This window comes from Vicugna pacos, chromosome 3 (assembly GCF_048564905.1).
Source record: "Vicugna pacos chromosome 3, VicPac4, whole genome shotgun sequence".
NCBI classification, from domain to species: domain Eukaryota; kingdom Metazoa; phylum Chordata; class Mammalia; order Artiodactyla; family Camelidae; genus Vicugna; species Vicugna pacos.
This window is the reverse complement of record NC_132989.1, coordinates 92,125,488-92,141,005: the sequence shown is the minus strand read 5'-3', so window position 1 is coordinate 92,141,005 and position 15,518 is coordinate 92,125,488. Positions and strand designations below refer to the sequence as shown.

At 41.1% G+C, this 15,518-nt stretch overlaps 1 protein-coding gene across 2 annotated transcripts in view; it reads right to left on the bottom strand.

Moving 5' to 3' along the window:
• MROH2B (maestro heat like repeat family member 2B) overlaps positions 1–15,518 on the bottom strand; it is a 59,504-nt gene that overhangs the window by 14,913 nt on the left and 29,073 nt on the right. For both annotated transcript variants that reach the window (XM_072958743.1, XM_072958744.1), the window contains exons 19-29: positions 14,820–14,936; positions 12,212–12,319; positions 11,542–11,694; positions 10,627–10,653; positions 9,878–9,997; positions 9,581–9,660; positions 4,669–4,804; positions 4,479–4,574; positions 4,137–4,226; positions 3,672–3,792; positions 888–985 (exon numbers count right to left, since the gene is read on the bottom strand). In XM_072958743.1, coding sequence (XP_072814844.1) covers positions 888–985; positions 3,672–3,792; positions 4,137–4,226; positions 4,479–4,574; positions 4,669–4,804; positions 9,581–9,660; positions 9,878–9,997; positions 10,627–10,653; positions 11,542–11,694; positions 12,212–12,319; positions 14,820–14,936 — 1,146 coding nt within the window. The remainder of the gene's footprint in view (positions 1–887; positions 986–3,671; positions 3,793–4,136; positions 4,227–4,478; positions 4,575–4,668; positions 4,805–9,580; positions 9,661–9,877; positions 9,998–10,626; positions 10,654–11,541; positions 11,695–12,211; positions 12,320–14,819; positions 14,937–15,518) is intronic.

Sequence of the window (15,518 nt, the reverse complement as noted above, 5' to 3'; positions counted from 1 at the left end):
ATGTCTACATTAGGAATGATGCTGCCTCACACGAGGGTGCCCTTGTACACTTCACAACTGCCACCATTGTATGGAGTGGTCCTAACTCTTCTGCTCAAAAGCTCTGCTGGGTTTTGATCTCAATTGGAGAAAAAACCAAGGTCCTTAACAAGGCCTGGAAGGCTCCTCAATCAGCCTTGGTCTATCTCTTGGATTGCATGACCCACTTCTTTCTCTGCCTCAGGGCCTTTGCACATGCTGTTTCCCCTCTGCCTGGAATGTTCTTTTCCAGATGTCTCCATGGTCTTCCCAGGGGATCCCCCCAACCCTTTATTCCCTTCCTTTACTTTATTTTTCTCAATTATCACTAGCTGACATCATATTTTTCTGGCTGCTCTATCTATTAGGACACAAGCTCAATGAAGACAAGTGTTTTACCTTCTTCTGTCCTTAGAGCCTAGAACAAAGTCTGGCAGATAGTAGGTGCACAGTGCATATTAGGTGAAAGAATAAATGACTGAATAAATGAATGAGTTGATTGATCAATCCTCACAACAGCTCTGAGATGGAGCTTATGCATTTTTTTAAGATGAGGAGACTGATCACACAGTGGACACACTTCAAGCAGTGCACTCAGAGTGCATCTGATCCGACTCCAAAGCCCTGCCCCTTCTACTCCGCCTCGTTGCCTCCCTCCCCTGGAGAGGGTCGCTTGGTTCACGAGGTTTCCTAGGGTATGAAATGATCAGTTCATGGACCCAGAATTAATAAATGGTGGACAAATGTCTCATTCTGCTAGAATGGCTAGACAATTGCCTGCCTTGGTAGTGAGCGTATGCAGCTTACCCATTTGGAAACCAACCTGGAATCATCCTTATATCCCTTGGCCCGTCCTCCATATCTATTACCTTTGCTATTTTAGAGGAAATCTTGATCTGGACCTCCACATCATCACACTGCAGCCCTTCCTGCAAATCCTGTAGTCTGTCCACTTCCAGGCGAATGCCTAAAATCAACAAAGGGCGACACAGGAGTTCAAAGAGCTGACAGGGGTTGAAGAGGCTGACTATGTTTTGATGTGACACTAATTCAGCTGTTGGATGCCTTTCACAAATGCACTAAAGCCTGTCTGATGAGAGGGTGAGCACAGAGCAAACACTCATGGAGTAGTTGCTGCATGCTAGTAGCTGGCTAAGTACTCTGCACACAGTGATCTCATTTATTACTCCCAGAGCTCATCTGAGGTTATTCGCAGTTGAGAAAGTTGAAGCGGAGAGATGTAAAGCCATTTGGTCGGGTCGTGCAGTGAGTAAAAGTAGGAGCATTGGAACTTGAACCCTGGTCTGACACCGATGCCCGGGCTCTTACTACTATGCTGTACTGCTGTCTTTCTTCGAGTTCCACTCTGCAGTGGGCCACCTGCAGATGGTAAAGTGACTATTGTAACAGGAACATCAGCGACTGTGTAAATGGTTGCTCATATCAGTTCATAAACACAGACTTCAATGGTAATGATTTTCCGTTTGTTGTTTGAATGAAGTATAGTAGTTGTGGAAACTCACACCTGAATCAGTCTTTGGGAGGCAGGCTAGCCCAGTGCAACACACGCAGACTCCAGACTCAGACAGATGACCTGGGCACAAAGTCCAGCCTCACTGCTCTCAACTGTCCAAGCAACTGGTAAATTTCTTAACCTCAGATCCTTCATCTCTAAACTGACTGCATAACATTCATGAGCATTAAATGGGTATTTAATTTAGTATCCCACTAGTTACTTCTATCTAGTAGGTATTGAATAATCATATTCTTTCTCTCTACCACGTTTATTTGATCAACCAAATTAAAGAGTTAATGTGAATAAAGAAGTGTGGGATTTCTTGTTAACAAAGAATATTTGAGGACCTGAACTTGGTGTGTTTCAGAAAAATAAAAAGGGCTAAAGGGAGAATCGGTAGAACACTAATAGAATTCCAATTCCTTTCTTCCTGGGAGGTCCCTCTCCGGGGCATATCTTGTCTTATTAGATAGTCTTTTAGTTCTCACTTCCTTAATTCATTTTTTCCCCTGGCTTTGGTAAAAACATATACCCTTAATGAATTATCATCCCAAATCCCAAGAAACTGTCATACTTATTCTTGCTCTGCTGAATAGTTTTTTCTTTTTGACTGACTAAACTCTGCCCCAACTTTTTGGCTTTAGTACATTTTGCTTATGTGAATCTTTGAATTGTAGTATCTGTGTTCCCAGCATCAGAACAGTGCTTGACACGTGAAAAGGCACTCAATAAGTATTTTCCAGGTACCTAAAAGAATGAAGAGGGGCAATGAGGTATGAGCGGGCGGTAAACCTGGACCGAGCACCCCTGGCTGCACCCGGTCTGCCCACAACTCTGCACACGACGCAGGGCCAACCTCGCCCGAAGCTCCTGCTGATTTGACCTGGATTTAATCAGAAGGCCCAGAACTCTGGTTTCAGTCTGAGACTGAGGTTTTAAAATTTCTTACATTTACTATGTCTATGAGTCTATTTCTGGTTTGTAAATAAGTTCATTTGTATGAATTTTTTCAGATTTCCACATGTAAGCAATATTATATGATGTTTGTTTTTCTCTGTTTAACTTACTTCACTTACTCGGTAATCTACAGGTCCATCCATGTTGCTGCAAATGGCATTATTTCATTCTTTTTTATGGCTGAGTGGTATTCCATTGTATACACACACACACACACACACACACACACACACACACACTACATCTTCTTTATCCATTCATCTAGGTTGATGAACATTTAGGTTGCTTCCATGTCTTGGCTATTGTAAATAGTGCTCATATGAGCATTGGGGTGCACGTATCTCTTCAAATTACAGTTTTAGACTCTAATAGACTCTGATAGAATAGACTGACAGACATAGGAAAAAACTATGATTACCAAAGGGGAAAGGAGGTGGGAAGGGATAAATTAAGAGTTTGGGATTAATATACACACTTCTATATATAAAACAGATAAACAACAGGGACCTACTGTATAGCTCAGGGAACTATATTCAGTATCTTGGAATAACTTATATTGGAAAAGGATCTGAAAAAGAATCTATATCTATATCTATATATCTCAATTGCTTTGTTGTACATCTGAAACTAACATAACATTGTAAATCAACTATACTTCAATTAAAAAAAAAGTCCCTTACATTTTTCTGACACTGACAGTTATTCACATGTCCTCGGAGAGCAGAGGTCCTGCTATGAAAGCTGGAAAAACCTCCACAAAGTTATCTTTGTTAGAGAACTTTGAAAATCACTTAGTACCATAATAATAGTGCGATTTCCTCCAGAAGAAAAATGTGTGTGAGAGAAAGCGTTGCTAATATGCTCAATTGCTATGCGATTTAAATCGGACAGTCTCAAAACATTTTATCTACTTTAGTAGATTTTTATGATGCTTTGGTGTTATCTTTATTTTGTAAAAAACTCCAAAAAGTGGAGCCACTGATGAAAAAAGGACCCAAGAGACAGCTGTGACATAATTAAGGTATTAGAACTCAGAAATGGCTGAACTGAGAGGGGGAGAGAGAGAGAGGGAAGGAGGGAGAGAGAAGAGGAAGGGAGAGTGAATGTACCAGGAGAAAAGCTGAGAACAAAAGCAAACAGACATCTTCTCTCATTCGTGGGTTACTCATCCTCCCCTCACCTTTTATGCAGAACAGACCAATAGCCGAACTAGCAGCCGCCTGGCGGATGGAGGGCAGGGTGTCACAGGAGTGAGGAGCCAGGAGGCCGAGGAGCGAGCCAATTTTAAAGTTCTCTGGCGCCTGCAGGACGAAGGGGGCCCCAAAGGTGATGGGGTGAGGGTGATGTCCCAGGAGATTCCCAACACTGGCTGTTAAGTCCCTTGTTTCCTCTGGGCAGGCCTTAGACTCTCAAACCTACCCTTTAAGGGCCGTAGATGAGCCAGCCAGCAAAGACAACCAAATAGCTTCTTCCGAGCGTGCTTGCAAGTAAGTGCTCGCGGTTAGGACAGACCCCTCAGTTGGTTCTTGGGAAAGACTCCAGCTGGGACCCCAGACACATCACGCAGAGTTTTGGATTCCAGGGGCCTCACAGGGCCCTGTTGTTAGCAAGCAACGACATCCATCCCTTCTAGGGGCTTTCTTACCTCCGTGTCATTTGTCAGCACTTGTGCGGTGATCTGGAAAGCTCTTTCTCTCTCCCACTCTTTCTGGGAAACAAGCCACATTCGGAGAAGCTGTTAGTCAAAGAGTAAAAGTCCTCCCCTTAGTGTCCTTCGGATTCATTTGTCCAGGTCTCTCGCTCTGCCTCTTCCGGCACAAGGAGCTCGCCTCCGCAAGAACAACTTTCGGGCGGCCTGGCCCCACGTGGTGGGCTAAGAGGGTCGGGCTGGGCGAGCCCCTGTGACCAGGACGAGGCAGCGACTGGAGGGCGCGTGGGAGCGCGGACGAGGGAATATGGGGTCAGTTTGCGCGGTGGACCTACTCACGCTGAACATTTCTTGACAGTCCTCTGCGCTCGTGCTGTCCCACATCGTGGTCCTCAGCAGCTTCCCCAGAGCATCCATGGAGCGGTCGTAGAGAAACTGAAATCAGAGGTGAGGATGAGTGCCGGGCTGAGGGCAGGAGTTCATCAGGCTACTGGGTTCTGCCCTCCACTCGGACCCCGCCCCCGCGTACGTGAATGTGCTCCTTGTCCTTGTCCGTCTCGCCCTCGTTTTTGAGTTTTTCCAGAGGTGGAAGGGGCAGCAGCCTCCGGATATTCTCCTCGAGAATATTAAGATGGTCATTCAGTGAGAGCTGAGGTTTCAGTTTACTGAAGGGAGAACCACATGGAGTGGATATTAAATCGATCAAGAAAACATAACCCAGAGGAGTTTCCAAGAATCGTCAATCTGAAGGGGCTGAAGGGTTCGGATACAGTCCCTGAGGTGTTGGGATGCTGAGGGAGATGGTGACAGGAGTAGAGATTGGGCACGTAGAACCAGACTGTAGTGATGGGCATAGTCAACGTGCTTCAGTTCCAATTTAGTGTGAGCTTGCTTTGCATTACTTAACCCTTTATTATATGATCTAACGGCAATCTACTTGTTTTCTTCATCGTGTGTGTGTGTGTGTGTGTGTGTGTGTGTGTGTGAATGAGAGAGAGACAGAATGAGGTTCTAAGTCTGGAACAATGAGTTTTCTCAATGTCATATGTTCTCTCATGTTCCATGTAGTGTCACATGTCTTACAGGATCTTCACGTCCTACAGGATCTTATGAATGCACAAGTGAACAAATGATACTGGAATCTTCCTTCCTTCCTCCCTCTTTCCCTTCCTTTCTTCCTTCCTTCTTTCCTCTTCCTTTCTGTCTCTTTCTCTGACATTTATTATAGACATCTTGAGGATATAAACAAATCTGGACATAACTTGGAAAAATACAAATGTTCAATAAACAGGAGAAACACCATTTGTTATTAAATAAATATAAATGAAAACAATACAATACCACATGTCAGCAACTAAAGTAGCAAAGAAATTAAAAATGATGATACCATCAGGGAAGGGTGAAATTGGTCGTATCACAGGGGAGTAAAATCAGCACCGGCTGGGACAGCTCTACTGAAAGTGTTAAGTGTGTTGAAAAATGCTGAACAGTCTTCTCATCTTTATTGTCTGGCTGGCTTAAAAAAAAAATCAACCTATTGAGCTATAATTTATGCACAATAAAGTACATCCATTTAAAGTGTGCAATTAAATGAGTGTCACACTCATGAAACCACTGCTATAATCAATACAGAAAATTCCTATCACCCTGCCCCACCCCACCCCCAGTCTATCCTTATGCCTCTTTACAGCTCATCTCTTTCTCCATTCTGGCCCCAGGATACCACTGATTTGCTTTCTGTCATTAGAGATGAGTTTGTGAGTTCTACATGTGTCCCGTCCAAGTAAGGGTGGCCAATTAGTAACATGTGGCTATTGAACACTTGAGCTGTGGCTGGTTTGAGTTTAAATATGCTGTAATTATAAAACACTGAATTTTGAAGATTTAGTATGAAAATCATGTAAATTACCTTACTACTTCTTTATATTGAATGCATATTGAAATGATAGTATACCGAATATATTAGATTAAGAATCATTATTAAAGTTAATTTAACTTGTTTCTTTTAACACTTTTAAAAGTGGCTACTAGAAACTTAAATAACATATGTGACTTGTATTATATTAATTTCTACTTGACAGCACTACTCTGGAGCCTGGTTAATTCTTAATTCATCTTCAAGATTTAGTTGAGCTTTCTTCAAACCTCCTTCATCTTTGTAAACATAGCAACCTGTGCCTTCTCTTATCTTGCTTATTATCAAATTTTAGAGAAATTATGTGGGTATATTTTGCATGTATTTTCCTCAGTAGGATAAAACTCCTTCAGGGCAAGGCCATATTTTATTCAACATTGTCCTTTAGAATGTAGCTCAGTGTCTGCTAGATGGATGCAACTCAATAATATTTATTGAACCAAATTGTCAGCTTTTATAATTAGAAGTTCAGAGAACACTTTTTGTACAAAGGTATTCACCAAAGTCTTACAGTTTTCAAAAACAAGAAATAATTAAACGTACCAATATGAGGCATACCTATACATCAAGACTTTAGGCAGCCATTAAAAATGATGTTTGTTATTTCAACATAATAAAGGCTATATGTGGAAAGCTTATAGCTAACACCATGCTCAGTGGTGAAAGACTGAAGACTTCCCCTTTAAGATCAGAAAAGAACAAGACAATGATCTCCCTTCTACTTAATATAGTACTGGAAGTCCCAGCCAGAGGAATTAGACAAGAAAAACTAAATAAAAGGCATCCAGATTGGAAAGGTAAAGTAAAATTATCTGTTTCCCAGTAACATGATTTATACATAGGAAAACCTTAAAAATCTTCAAAAATCTATTAGAACTAATAAATTTGTTGAGTTGCAGAACACAAAATCAACACACAAAAATCAGTTGCATTTCTGTACATTTACAGTGAACAATCAAAAAAGGAAGTTAACAATTCCATTTAAAATAGCGCCAAAATGAATAAAACACTTAGAAATAATCTTAACTAAGGAGGTTAAAAACTTGTATAGTGAAAATCACAAAACATTACTGAAAGAAATTAAAGAAGACACAAATGGAAAGACAATCCATGCTCATGGATTTGAGTGCTTAATATTGTTAAGATGTCCATACAAAGCAGTCTCCAGATTTAATGCAATCCCTATCAGAACTCCAAAGGTACTTTTTGCAGAAATAGAAAAGTCCATCTTAAAATTCACATGGAATCTCAAGGGACACCAAGTAGCCAAAACAACCCTGAAATAGAACAAAGTTGGAGATCTCACACTTCCTAGTTTCAAAACTTATTACAAAACTCCAGTAATCAAAATGGTATAGTACTGGCATGAACAAACACACAGACCAATGGAATATGATAGAAAGCCCAGAAATAAACTCTAGCATGAATGGTCAAATGATTTTCAACAAGGGCTCCATAACCATTCAGTGGGTGATGATAATGGACTTGGTGATGATTTCTTGATATGACACTAAAAGCAGAGACAACAAAAGTACAAATACATCAAAATTAAAAACTTTTGTGCACAAAGGAACACAACTGATAGAATAAAAAGACAACCTATAGAATGGGAAAAAAATCTGCAAATCATATACCTGATAAAGGGCTAATATCCTTATGTAGAATAGAAAGAACATAAAATATATAAATAACTCCTATAACTCAACAACAACAAAAAAGAAAGAACCAAAAAAAAAAAATGGGCAAAAGATTGAATAGACATTTTTTCCAGAGAAGATACACAAATAGGCAATGAGCTTATGAAAAGATTCTCAAGGTTAGTAACCATTAGGGAAAGGCAACTCAAAACCACAGTGAAGAGGGAGGGTATAGCTCAGTGGCAGAGTGCATGCTTAGCATGCACAAGGTCCTGGGTTCAATTCCTAGTACCTCCATTAAAATAAGTAAATAAATAAAGCTAATTATCTCCTAACTGCACCCCTCAAAAAAAAAAAAGATACTACCATCTCACACCCATTAGGGTGGCTACTATAAAAACAAACAAACAGAAAATAACAAAGTGTTGGCAAGATTATAAAAAAGATTAGAACCCTCATGCACTGTTGGTGGGAATGTAAAATGGTGCCACTGTTATGGAAAACTCTATGGTGTTTCTTCATATGATCGCCATATGATCCAACAGTCCTATTTATGGGATATAGCCAAAATAATTAAGAGCAGGGTCTGGAAGAGATCTTTGAGCACCTATGTTCATAGCAGGATTTTTCACAACAATCAAAATGTGAAAACAGCCCATCAGATAAATGTCCAACAGATGAATGGATTGACAAAATATGGTATTCACATAAAATGAAATATTGTTCAGTCTTAAAAGGGAATGGAATTCTGATACATACCACAACATGGCTGGACCTTGAGGGCATTATTCTAAGTGAAATTAGCCAGGCATCAAAAGACAAACACTGTATGATGCCACTCAGATGAGTGCTACCTAAAGCATAAAACTCACAGAGACTAGAAATAGAATGGTAGTTGCCGAGGCTGGTGGAAGGAGGGAATGAGGAGTTGTTTAACGGGCAGAGAGCTTCAGTTTTGCAAAATGAGAAGAGTTCTGGAGATTGGTTGCATAGCAGTGTGAATGCACTTGACACTACTGAACTATATACTTAAAAATGGCTAAGATGATAAACATACCCTGTATATCTTACCACAATTAAAAATTTAAAAAATTTAATGAGAAGAAAATGATGTTTGTGAAGAATTGATAATCACATGGGAACATGTAAGGTGAGGTGAGAAAAAACAGGATTAAAAAAATCATACACAGAGTAGAATCTCAACTCTGTAATCAACATGGAAGACTAGAAATAAAGATTTGAAGGAAACATACCAGAAGTTGACAATAGGGGGAAGTTTGGGGTGATTTTTATTTTTATTATTTTTAAAAACTTTCCATAGTTTCTGAGTTTTAACAGTGAACTTCTACTTCTTCTTTTTTTTTTTAACATTTTTTATTGATTCATAATCATTTTACAGTGTTGTGTCAAATTCCAGTGTTCAGCACAATTTTTCAGTCATTCATGGGAACTTCTACTTCTTTTACTGCAGGGTGAAAATATTATTTTTAAAATGTGCTTAAATTTATTTCCTTCCTCAGGCTTACTGCTGCTAACCAAACTAGGATGTGATTAAGGCTTTCATACGTTTTTAATGGGAAGATTAAAATTTGCCTGTGGGTGAAGATAAATTTTGTTTTGCACAGAATTTTCAGTCCTCATATATCAATAAATCTGACTCCTCTAAGCAGCCTGGTTAGTCCCTGTCAGACATCAGATGGTCAGGCTCTCAGGCAATTCTGAAACTCTGGAAAGAGAAGAAGCCCCTGTTTGAAATAATCTATCGATGAGCTGTGTTCATTTTTGGAAGGGTGCGCTAGAGTCTGCATTGATCAATAAGTCAGTTGATCAGAAGAAGCATACAGGAGAGGAAATATTTTTAAAAATGAGAACAACAAAAAATTCTCTACCTGAGGTATCTGATGGCAATTAAAGCTTTCCACCGCACAGGGCTCGCTAAGGAGTTCAGGGGCTCATCCCTGATGAAGTCCTGCAACACAGACAAGGAGGCAAAATGTCTCAGGAAGGACCAGGGGAAGGTTCTAGATGCAGCTGAGACCTCATTGGGCCATTGGGTGTCTTCAGGCAGAAATATGGCAAGATCTGTTTCCTGGGACTGGCAAGTTTTACCCACTTAAAAAAAGACAGCCCTGCACTTTTGGTAATGAGCTTCTAAGGGTCTTGCTGTGTCCTCGCTGCACACTCACCAGCATGTAACCCAGCAGCACCTCCTTGTAGGAAAACTTGAATTTCTCATCCTCAGCATCTTGGACAGCAATGCCAATCTCAGTGATACTTCTTATAAAACTCATTTGCAGATCCATGTCCTAGAGTAAAACAATTCATAATGCAAGCCAAGATCTTAGACACCACACCCAGTTCTACAAACATTCAACTTGGGGTTGAAACATGCCCAGACAGGGGTGAGAGTCTGCAACCTTTGCCATCTTCACCTGAATTTAGGATCCAAGTTGCAGGGAAATTGAGAAACTAAGGTCAATCTTCAGCCCCACCCCCCACCGTAGATTGAGGTTTCTCTGGAATAGTGGCTTTTGAATATTTTTGACCAGAAATCACAGTAGTAAACAACATACTCTTCTATTTCTTTTATTTTATTTCTTTACAAAAAATGTGCTGGTTGTGATCTGTTAGATATATTGAATTGATTTTATGATCTACTGCTGGTTCACAACCCACAGTCCTAAGAACACTGTTCTAGTTCACAGCCTAACTTGCAGACCACCTGGAACCAAATACAGCTCCTTGTTCTGTCTTAGATTAGGGTCAGGAATCCTGGCTTCAGAATTGGATTAATTAGTTATCTATTGGGATCCTTTCCTGTGAAATCAAATCAAGAGAATGTTTATGCTTACTGCACTTCCAGGGATCATGATTTATATTCAAATATATTTATATTCAAATACGTGTATTCCACTGTATCAAATATGTCACGTACCTTGTTCATCACAGACATGCCCAGAACCTGAAAAATCAAAGGCAAAAGCAGGTACTAGAGCAACAGTTATAAAGCTCCCTCATCCCAGCGAAAAGACCCCCCCCATCAACTTGAAGGACGGCAGTGAAGCAGGATGCTATCTTTCCAAGTGGCAGGGGCTGTTGCCTCCCTCCCCCATTTTCCAAGTGAGACCCTGTACATTGGCAGATTCTTTGCCCCAGGTGAATCGTGACTAAGCTCCAGAAGCAGCGCAAAGACGTCAAGCCCTTTGGGTTTCAGGCGTCTCATTTTAAAGAGGCTCTATCAGACTTTGGTAAGAAAAAGGGTATAAATGTAGGCTCCTGGCAGAAAGGGCAGTGAAAAGTTACAAAATGAAAGTTAATAGGGCAGCTGACTTTGGAACTGAGCTACAGTTGGTTCTGCTACAACTCTTGTGTTAAAAATGCAAATTGGTTCCAATGAAATTGGTACGTGGTGAGAGTACTTTCAGCATATTCTGAATCTTGAGTTTGCTTATATGCAGTTTTGTCGTGAGAGCAAAAAGTTGCACCCGTTGAAAGGAGCCTCGTAGGAACACGCACACACACACCTCAAGCATCTGTCGACTGCCTCAGTTCACTGTGTGGGCTCAGCTGCTCCCATCCAAATCCGGCATTACAGCCGTCCGTCAGATTCCAGACACCCCTTCTCTCTCTCTCTCTCTCTCTCTTTCTTTCTTTCTTTCTTTCTTTCTTAGTGGAGGTACTGGGGATTGAACCCAGGACTATGTGCATGCTAAACATATGCTCTACCACTGAGCTATACCTACCCCCCTGATCTGTTATCTTTTAAGCATGAAGAGTTCCAAGAGCTAAGACCCTCCAAGGTTTGGGAACTCCTGCTGGGAAACTGAGGTGGCCCTGTGTTGGCTGTTACCTGAGAGCACTGGCCATAAAGAAACAGGACTTGGGACACAATGTCTTGATCAAGCCTGGTGAGGAGTTGACTCTTGGGAGCATGGAGGGCCACGGCTCCGTAGATTACCATGACGTCAGTCTTGGTCAGGCTCTTTTTGCCAGAAAAAAGACCCTGAAGAGGAGGAAAGGGAGACATGAAAAATGTGATTGAAGGAGCTTCTTTTTCTTTCATGTTTCTTCCTAATCCTGTGGACCATGATGGGGGTTAAGAAATGAGACTAGGATTATTCAAATTAGTCAAAAACGGATATTCTTGCTGATATAAATGTAAACACCAGGACGGGGTGGTGGGGCTGTCAGGCTATAACAGAGGTAACTGTGAGAAGGCTTGTGTTCAGTTTTTACTTATTTAATCCCTCTCCTTCCGGGAATACACAATAGAAACTGTCCACGAGGCCCGAGCTCGGCGGAGGGACAAACCTAGGCACACACGGGGCTCCTTTGGACCCTCCAGGTCAGCATTAGTGACAGACAGTGGAGTAGACTTGCTATACAGCCAGTCATCTCCAGGGCTTGGGCTTGGACGGTTCTGATCTGGAGTAAAGACCTGGGGACAGGAGCCAGTATACTATGGAGAAAGGAGACTCACCGAAGGAATTAGGGTCATTTAAGGAGGAGATTGTTCTTACCTTACATCGATTCATGAAAAACTTTTCCCGATCTTGGAATGTTTTAAGAACTTTCAAAACAATATCAAAGTGGTTCTCAGCACAGCATCCTAAAATAGACATTATCCCCTAAAATCAGAAGAGATAGGAGATTTTGAGTTTATTTATTTATTTAACAAATATTTATTGAGCACCTATTATGTGTCAGGAACTGTTCTAGGGGCTGGGAATTCATTAGTGGCCAGAACACACCAAACTCCTTGTCCTTGTGAGTGTACAACCAGGGGAAGTCACAGAGAATTGACATGAAGTTAACTCATAAATTTGGTAAACATATAAATATGTGATATGTCAGATGGTGATAAGTGCTACGGAGACAAGAAAAAGCAAAAAGACAGAGTAGCTGCTGCAGGTGGGGGGAATTAGTGATGTAAACAGGGTGGCCAGAGATGGCCTCAATAAAAGGGTGACGTGGAAAAGAGCTGTGAAATAAGCAAGGAAGGGAGCCATCGGATGACCTGGGAAGGAGAGTTCCAAACAGAGAGAAAGTAAGTCCAAAGGCCCTGAGGTCCATTGGGGAGGTAGAGTGGACACACAAGGGAAAGTGCAAGGTGAGGTCAGAGAGGAAGCAGGGCATTGGTCTGAGTAGGGCCTTTTAGGTCACAGTCAAGAGCTGGGATTTTTAATCTTAGGTTAGTGGGAAGCCAATGGAGAGTTTTTTGAGCTGAAGTTGACTGATGCTTTTTCAAGGCTTGCACTATTCTGCTGAAATGTCATTCCATCTTCAGTGGTTAAAATTTCGACAGCTGGTAGCTCCTGTTTCACACTCGATGGTCGTAGCCACCCTGGCCCACATTCTTTCTGCCTCTCTTGCCCCAGGCTGACTTTACCAACGTGCCTTCTTGGCAGTTTGTTCATGAATCCTGTCATATTCATCTGGTTCAATTACCCTGCCAGAGCCAGCAGGAGAATCCAGGGACTAGAGCACTATCATCAAGGCCTCAGCCAGCACTGTTCTTTGTCCTAAGAGACAGGCCACACACCCTCCACAACCAGAAGACATTTGGAAGAATTCTTTAAAGGCTTATGACCTGACATCTCTGTGTCCCTTGGTCATGGCTCAAGATACTAACATCTCTATCTTTTAACTTCTGGGTGCTCTCACCCTACAGGGTTCCCAATCCATCCTCCTGACTTCTTAAGTTCTTCCCCCACTTTCCCACTCTGTGACCTATGTCCCACCATCCTTCTGTCATTTAAGTCTGGCAAAGCCCTGGACAAATCTGACTCTGCCCCTTAACTATCACCTATCCCTGCACCTCACCTGCTGGAGGCTGCTGGAAAAAAAAGTGACACCACTGAGAACATCGGTGACAACAGAGGAGGACTTCAGTCCCCAGCTGGGCCCTCAGATCCGCACAGGTGTCCCACTACTTTCCCTTAGTCTGTTTTCTCTCTCCAGTTCCTCACAGTTGCCATTTCAAATCTTCTCTCCCAAAACTGTTCCCCAAGCACTCTCCATGAATAAGAACTTTGAGAAGTGTTCCATTTTCCCTTATTCTAGTTTGAGGAACCTGACGGATATAGGTAATATGTTGCACAGCCAAGATTTGAATCCAGCTAGTCTGACACCAGAATCAGAGCTCTGGTTTTACTGGAGGGAAAGAGGCATCCTTATGAGATGGAAGATCAACACCTCAGTGAGACTAAGAAAGTTATATGTTAACCTTAACATGGTAACATGTGACTCTGACCCATCCATAGGTCATTGACAAAGCGACTTGCGTGTGTGGGACATACCCAAGAACCCCTGGGACCTTGAGTGGGCACCATATTTATACCTACATTTAAAATAAACTTATGTTGTTTCCCAGCCTCTAGCAGAACTAAAAAGGCAAGTAGGATGGGGAAAATGGTGCTAGGAGTTGTCTATGAGAAATAAGTAATAACAGAATATCTGAGAAGAAAAAAAGAACTAATAGCAATTTAAAAGCAGTTTCAAAAGTTTAGTTATTTAAGTCTACTGGTCTTCAGTCATTTATGATGGAGAAAGAACTCTAAACGTGTCAGAATTTCTGAGGACGGTATATAACAAAACACACTATGTTAATTTACTTTCACTAGCTGGTCTTTATTAGCCTGGGAGTTTTTTTTTTTTAATAGACATCCTTTTCTTTCTCCACATTCACATATGCTCTCCAGCTTAGATTAAAGTAGGGAACAGACAAAAGCACTTTGCAAACGCTTTCCAGGTTATAGTTATATTTTCTCTAGGTTGAAGAACCAATGGTATATAAGGTTAATTTCAGCTTACAAGTGCAGTGATTTTGATGCTGATGATTATACTCTTCAGTTATAAAGCCAAGGCCAAAACAGACTTAAAATACTCTTGTTTAGTAAGAGTGATTGAAATCCATTTAAAAAATATTTTCACAAGCTTGATTAAATAATGAAGCACTGATATTTAAATAGGGAAGCCTCATTTTTTCTGAAAAATTCTTTTGGACTATTTTGAGTGTATGGATGGAAAATTTTGCATAAGTAAGACTAACATAAAAACTGTCAGAGGTTTTCTGAAAGGGATTCATTGTCACTGTCATGAGAGGAACTCGAGGGAAAGGGGTCCCACCTGTCGTTGATCCCCTAGTTGGCTGGGTGCAATCAGAAATTCCTTAACCTGTGAGCTTACAAAGTCTATATCTTGGCAGGATGCTAAGGTGGTCCCCAAGGCTTTCCAAAGGAATTTCTGGAAAACAAAGGACAAGCAACAGAATGTTAGAGGTTGGAAAGCAAGACTCTGATGAAAGTGGAATTAAAACAATTATTTGAAGAAAAGAAATCGAGGTGACTTATGACTGCTTAAGAACCATGCACTTTCAAGTATTATCTCTTCTTCCAAGTGTCCCCCTTCCCACCCCAGGCTCTGTCCTCTACCTGTGTTCTTCTGCCCTCCTCTATGCTGTGTGCCCTGTCATCACAGAACATTTCATTCCCTACTGTAATTTTTATTTTCTTGTTTCTGTGCTTTGAACTTCAGTTCTTGGTAGCAGAGGCTCTTATTGATTATTTCCATCACTGGTAGCTAGTAAGTGCTTGTACATGCTTATTGACTGAACATGCTCAATGAAAACTGGGTCATTATGAAGATGATGTCATCAGATATTCTCAAAGTGCACAGTATATTAACTTAATTTATAGTTTTGGAGATTTTACTCAAAATAGTTTTGAAAATAATATTCTCTACTATTATCTTATGCTCTGCTAATATCTCTGTCTCAGGCGTAGAGTGAGTTGTTCACAAATGCTGCTGGGATGGTGTTAGGAATGA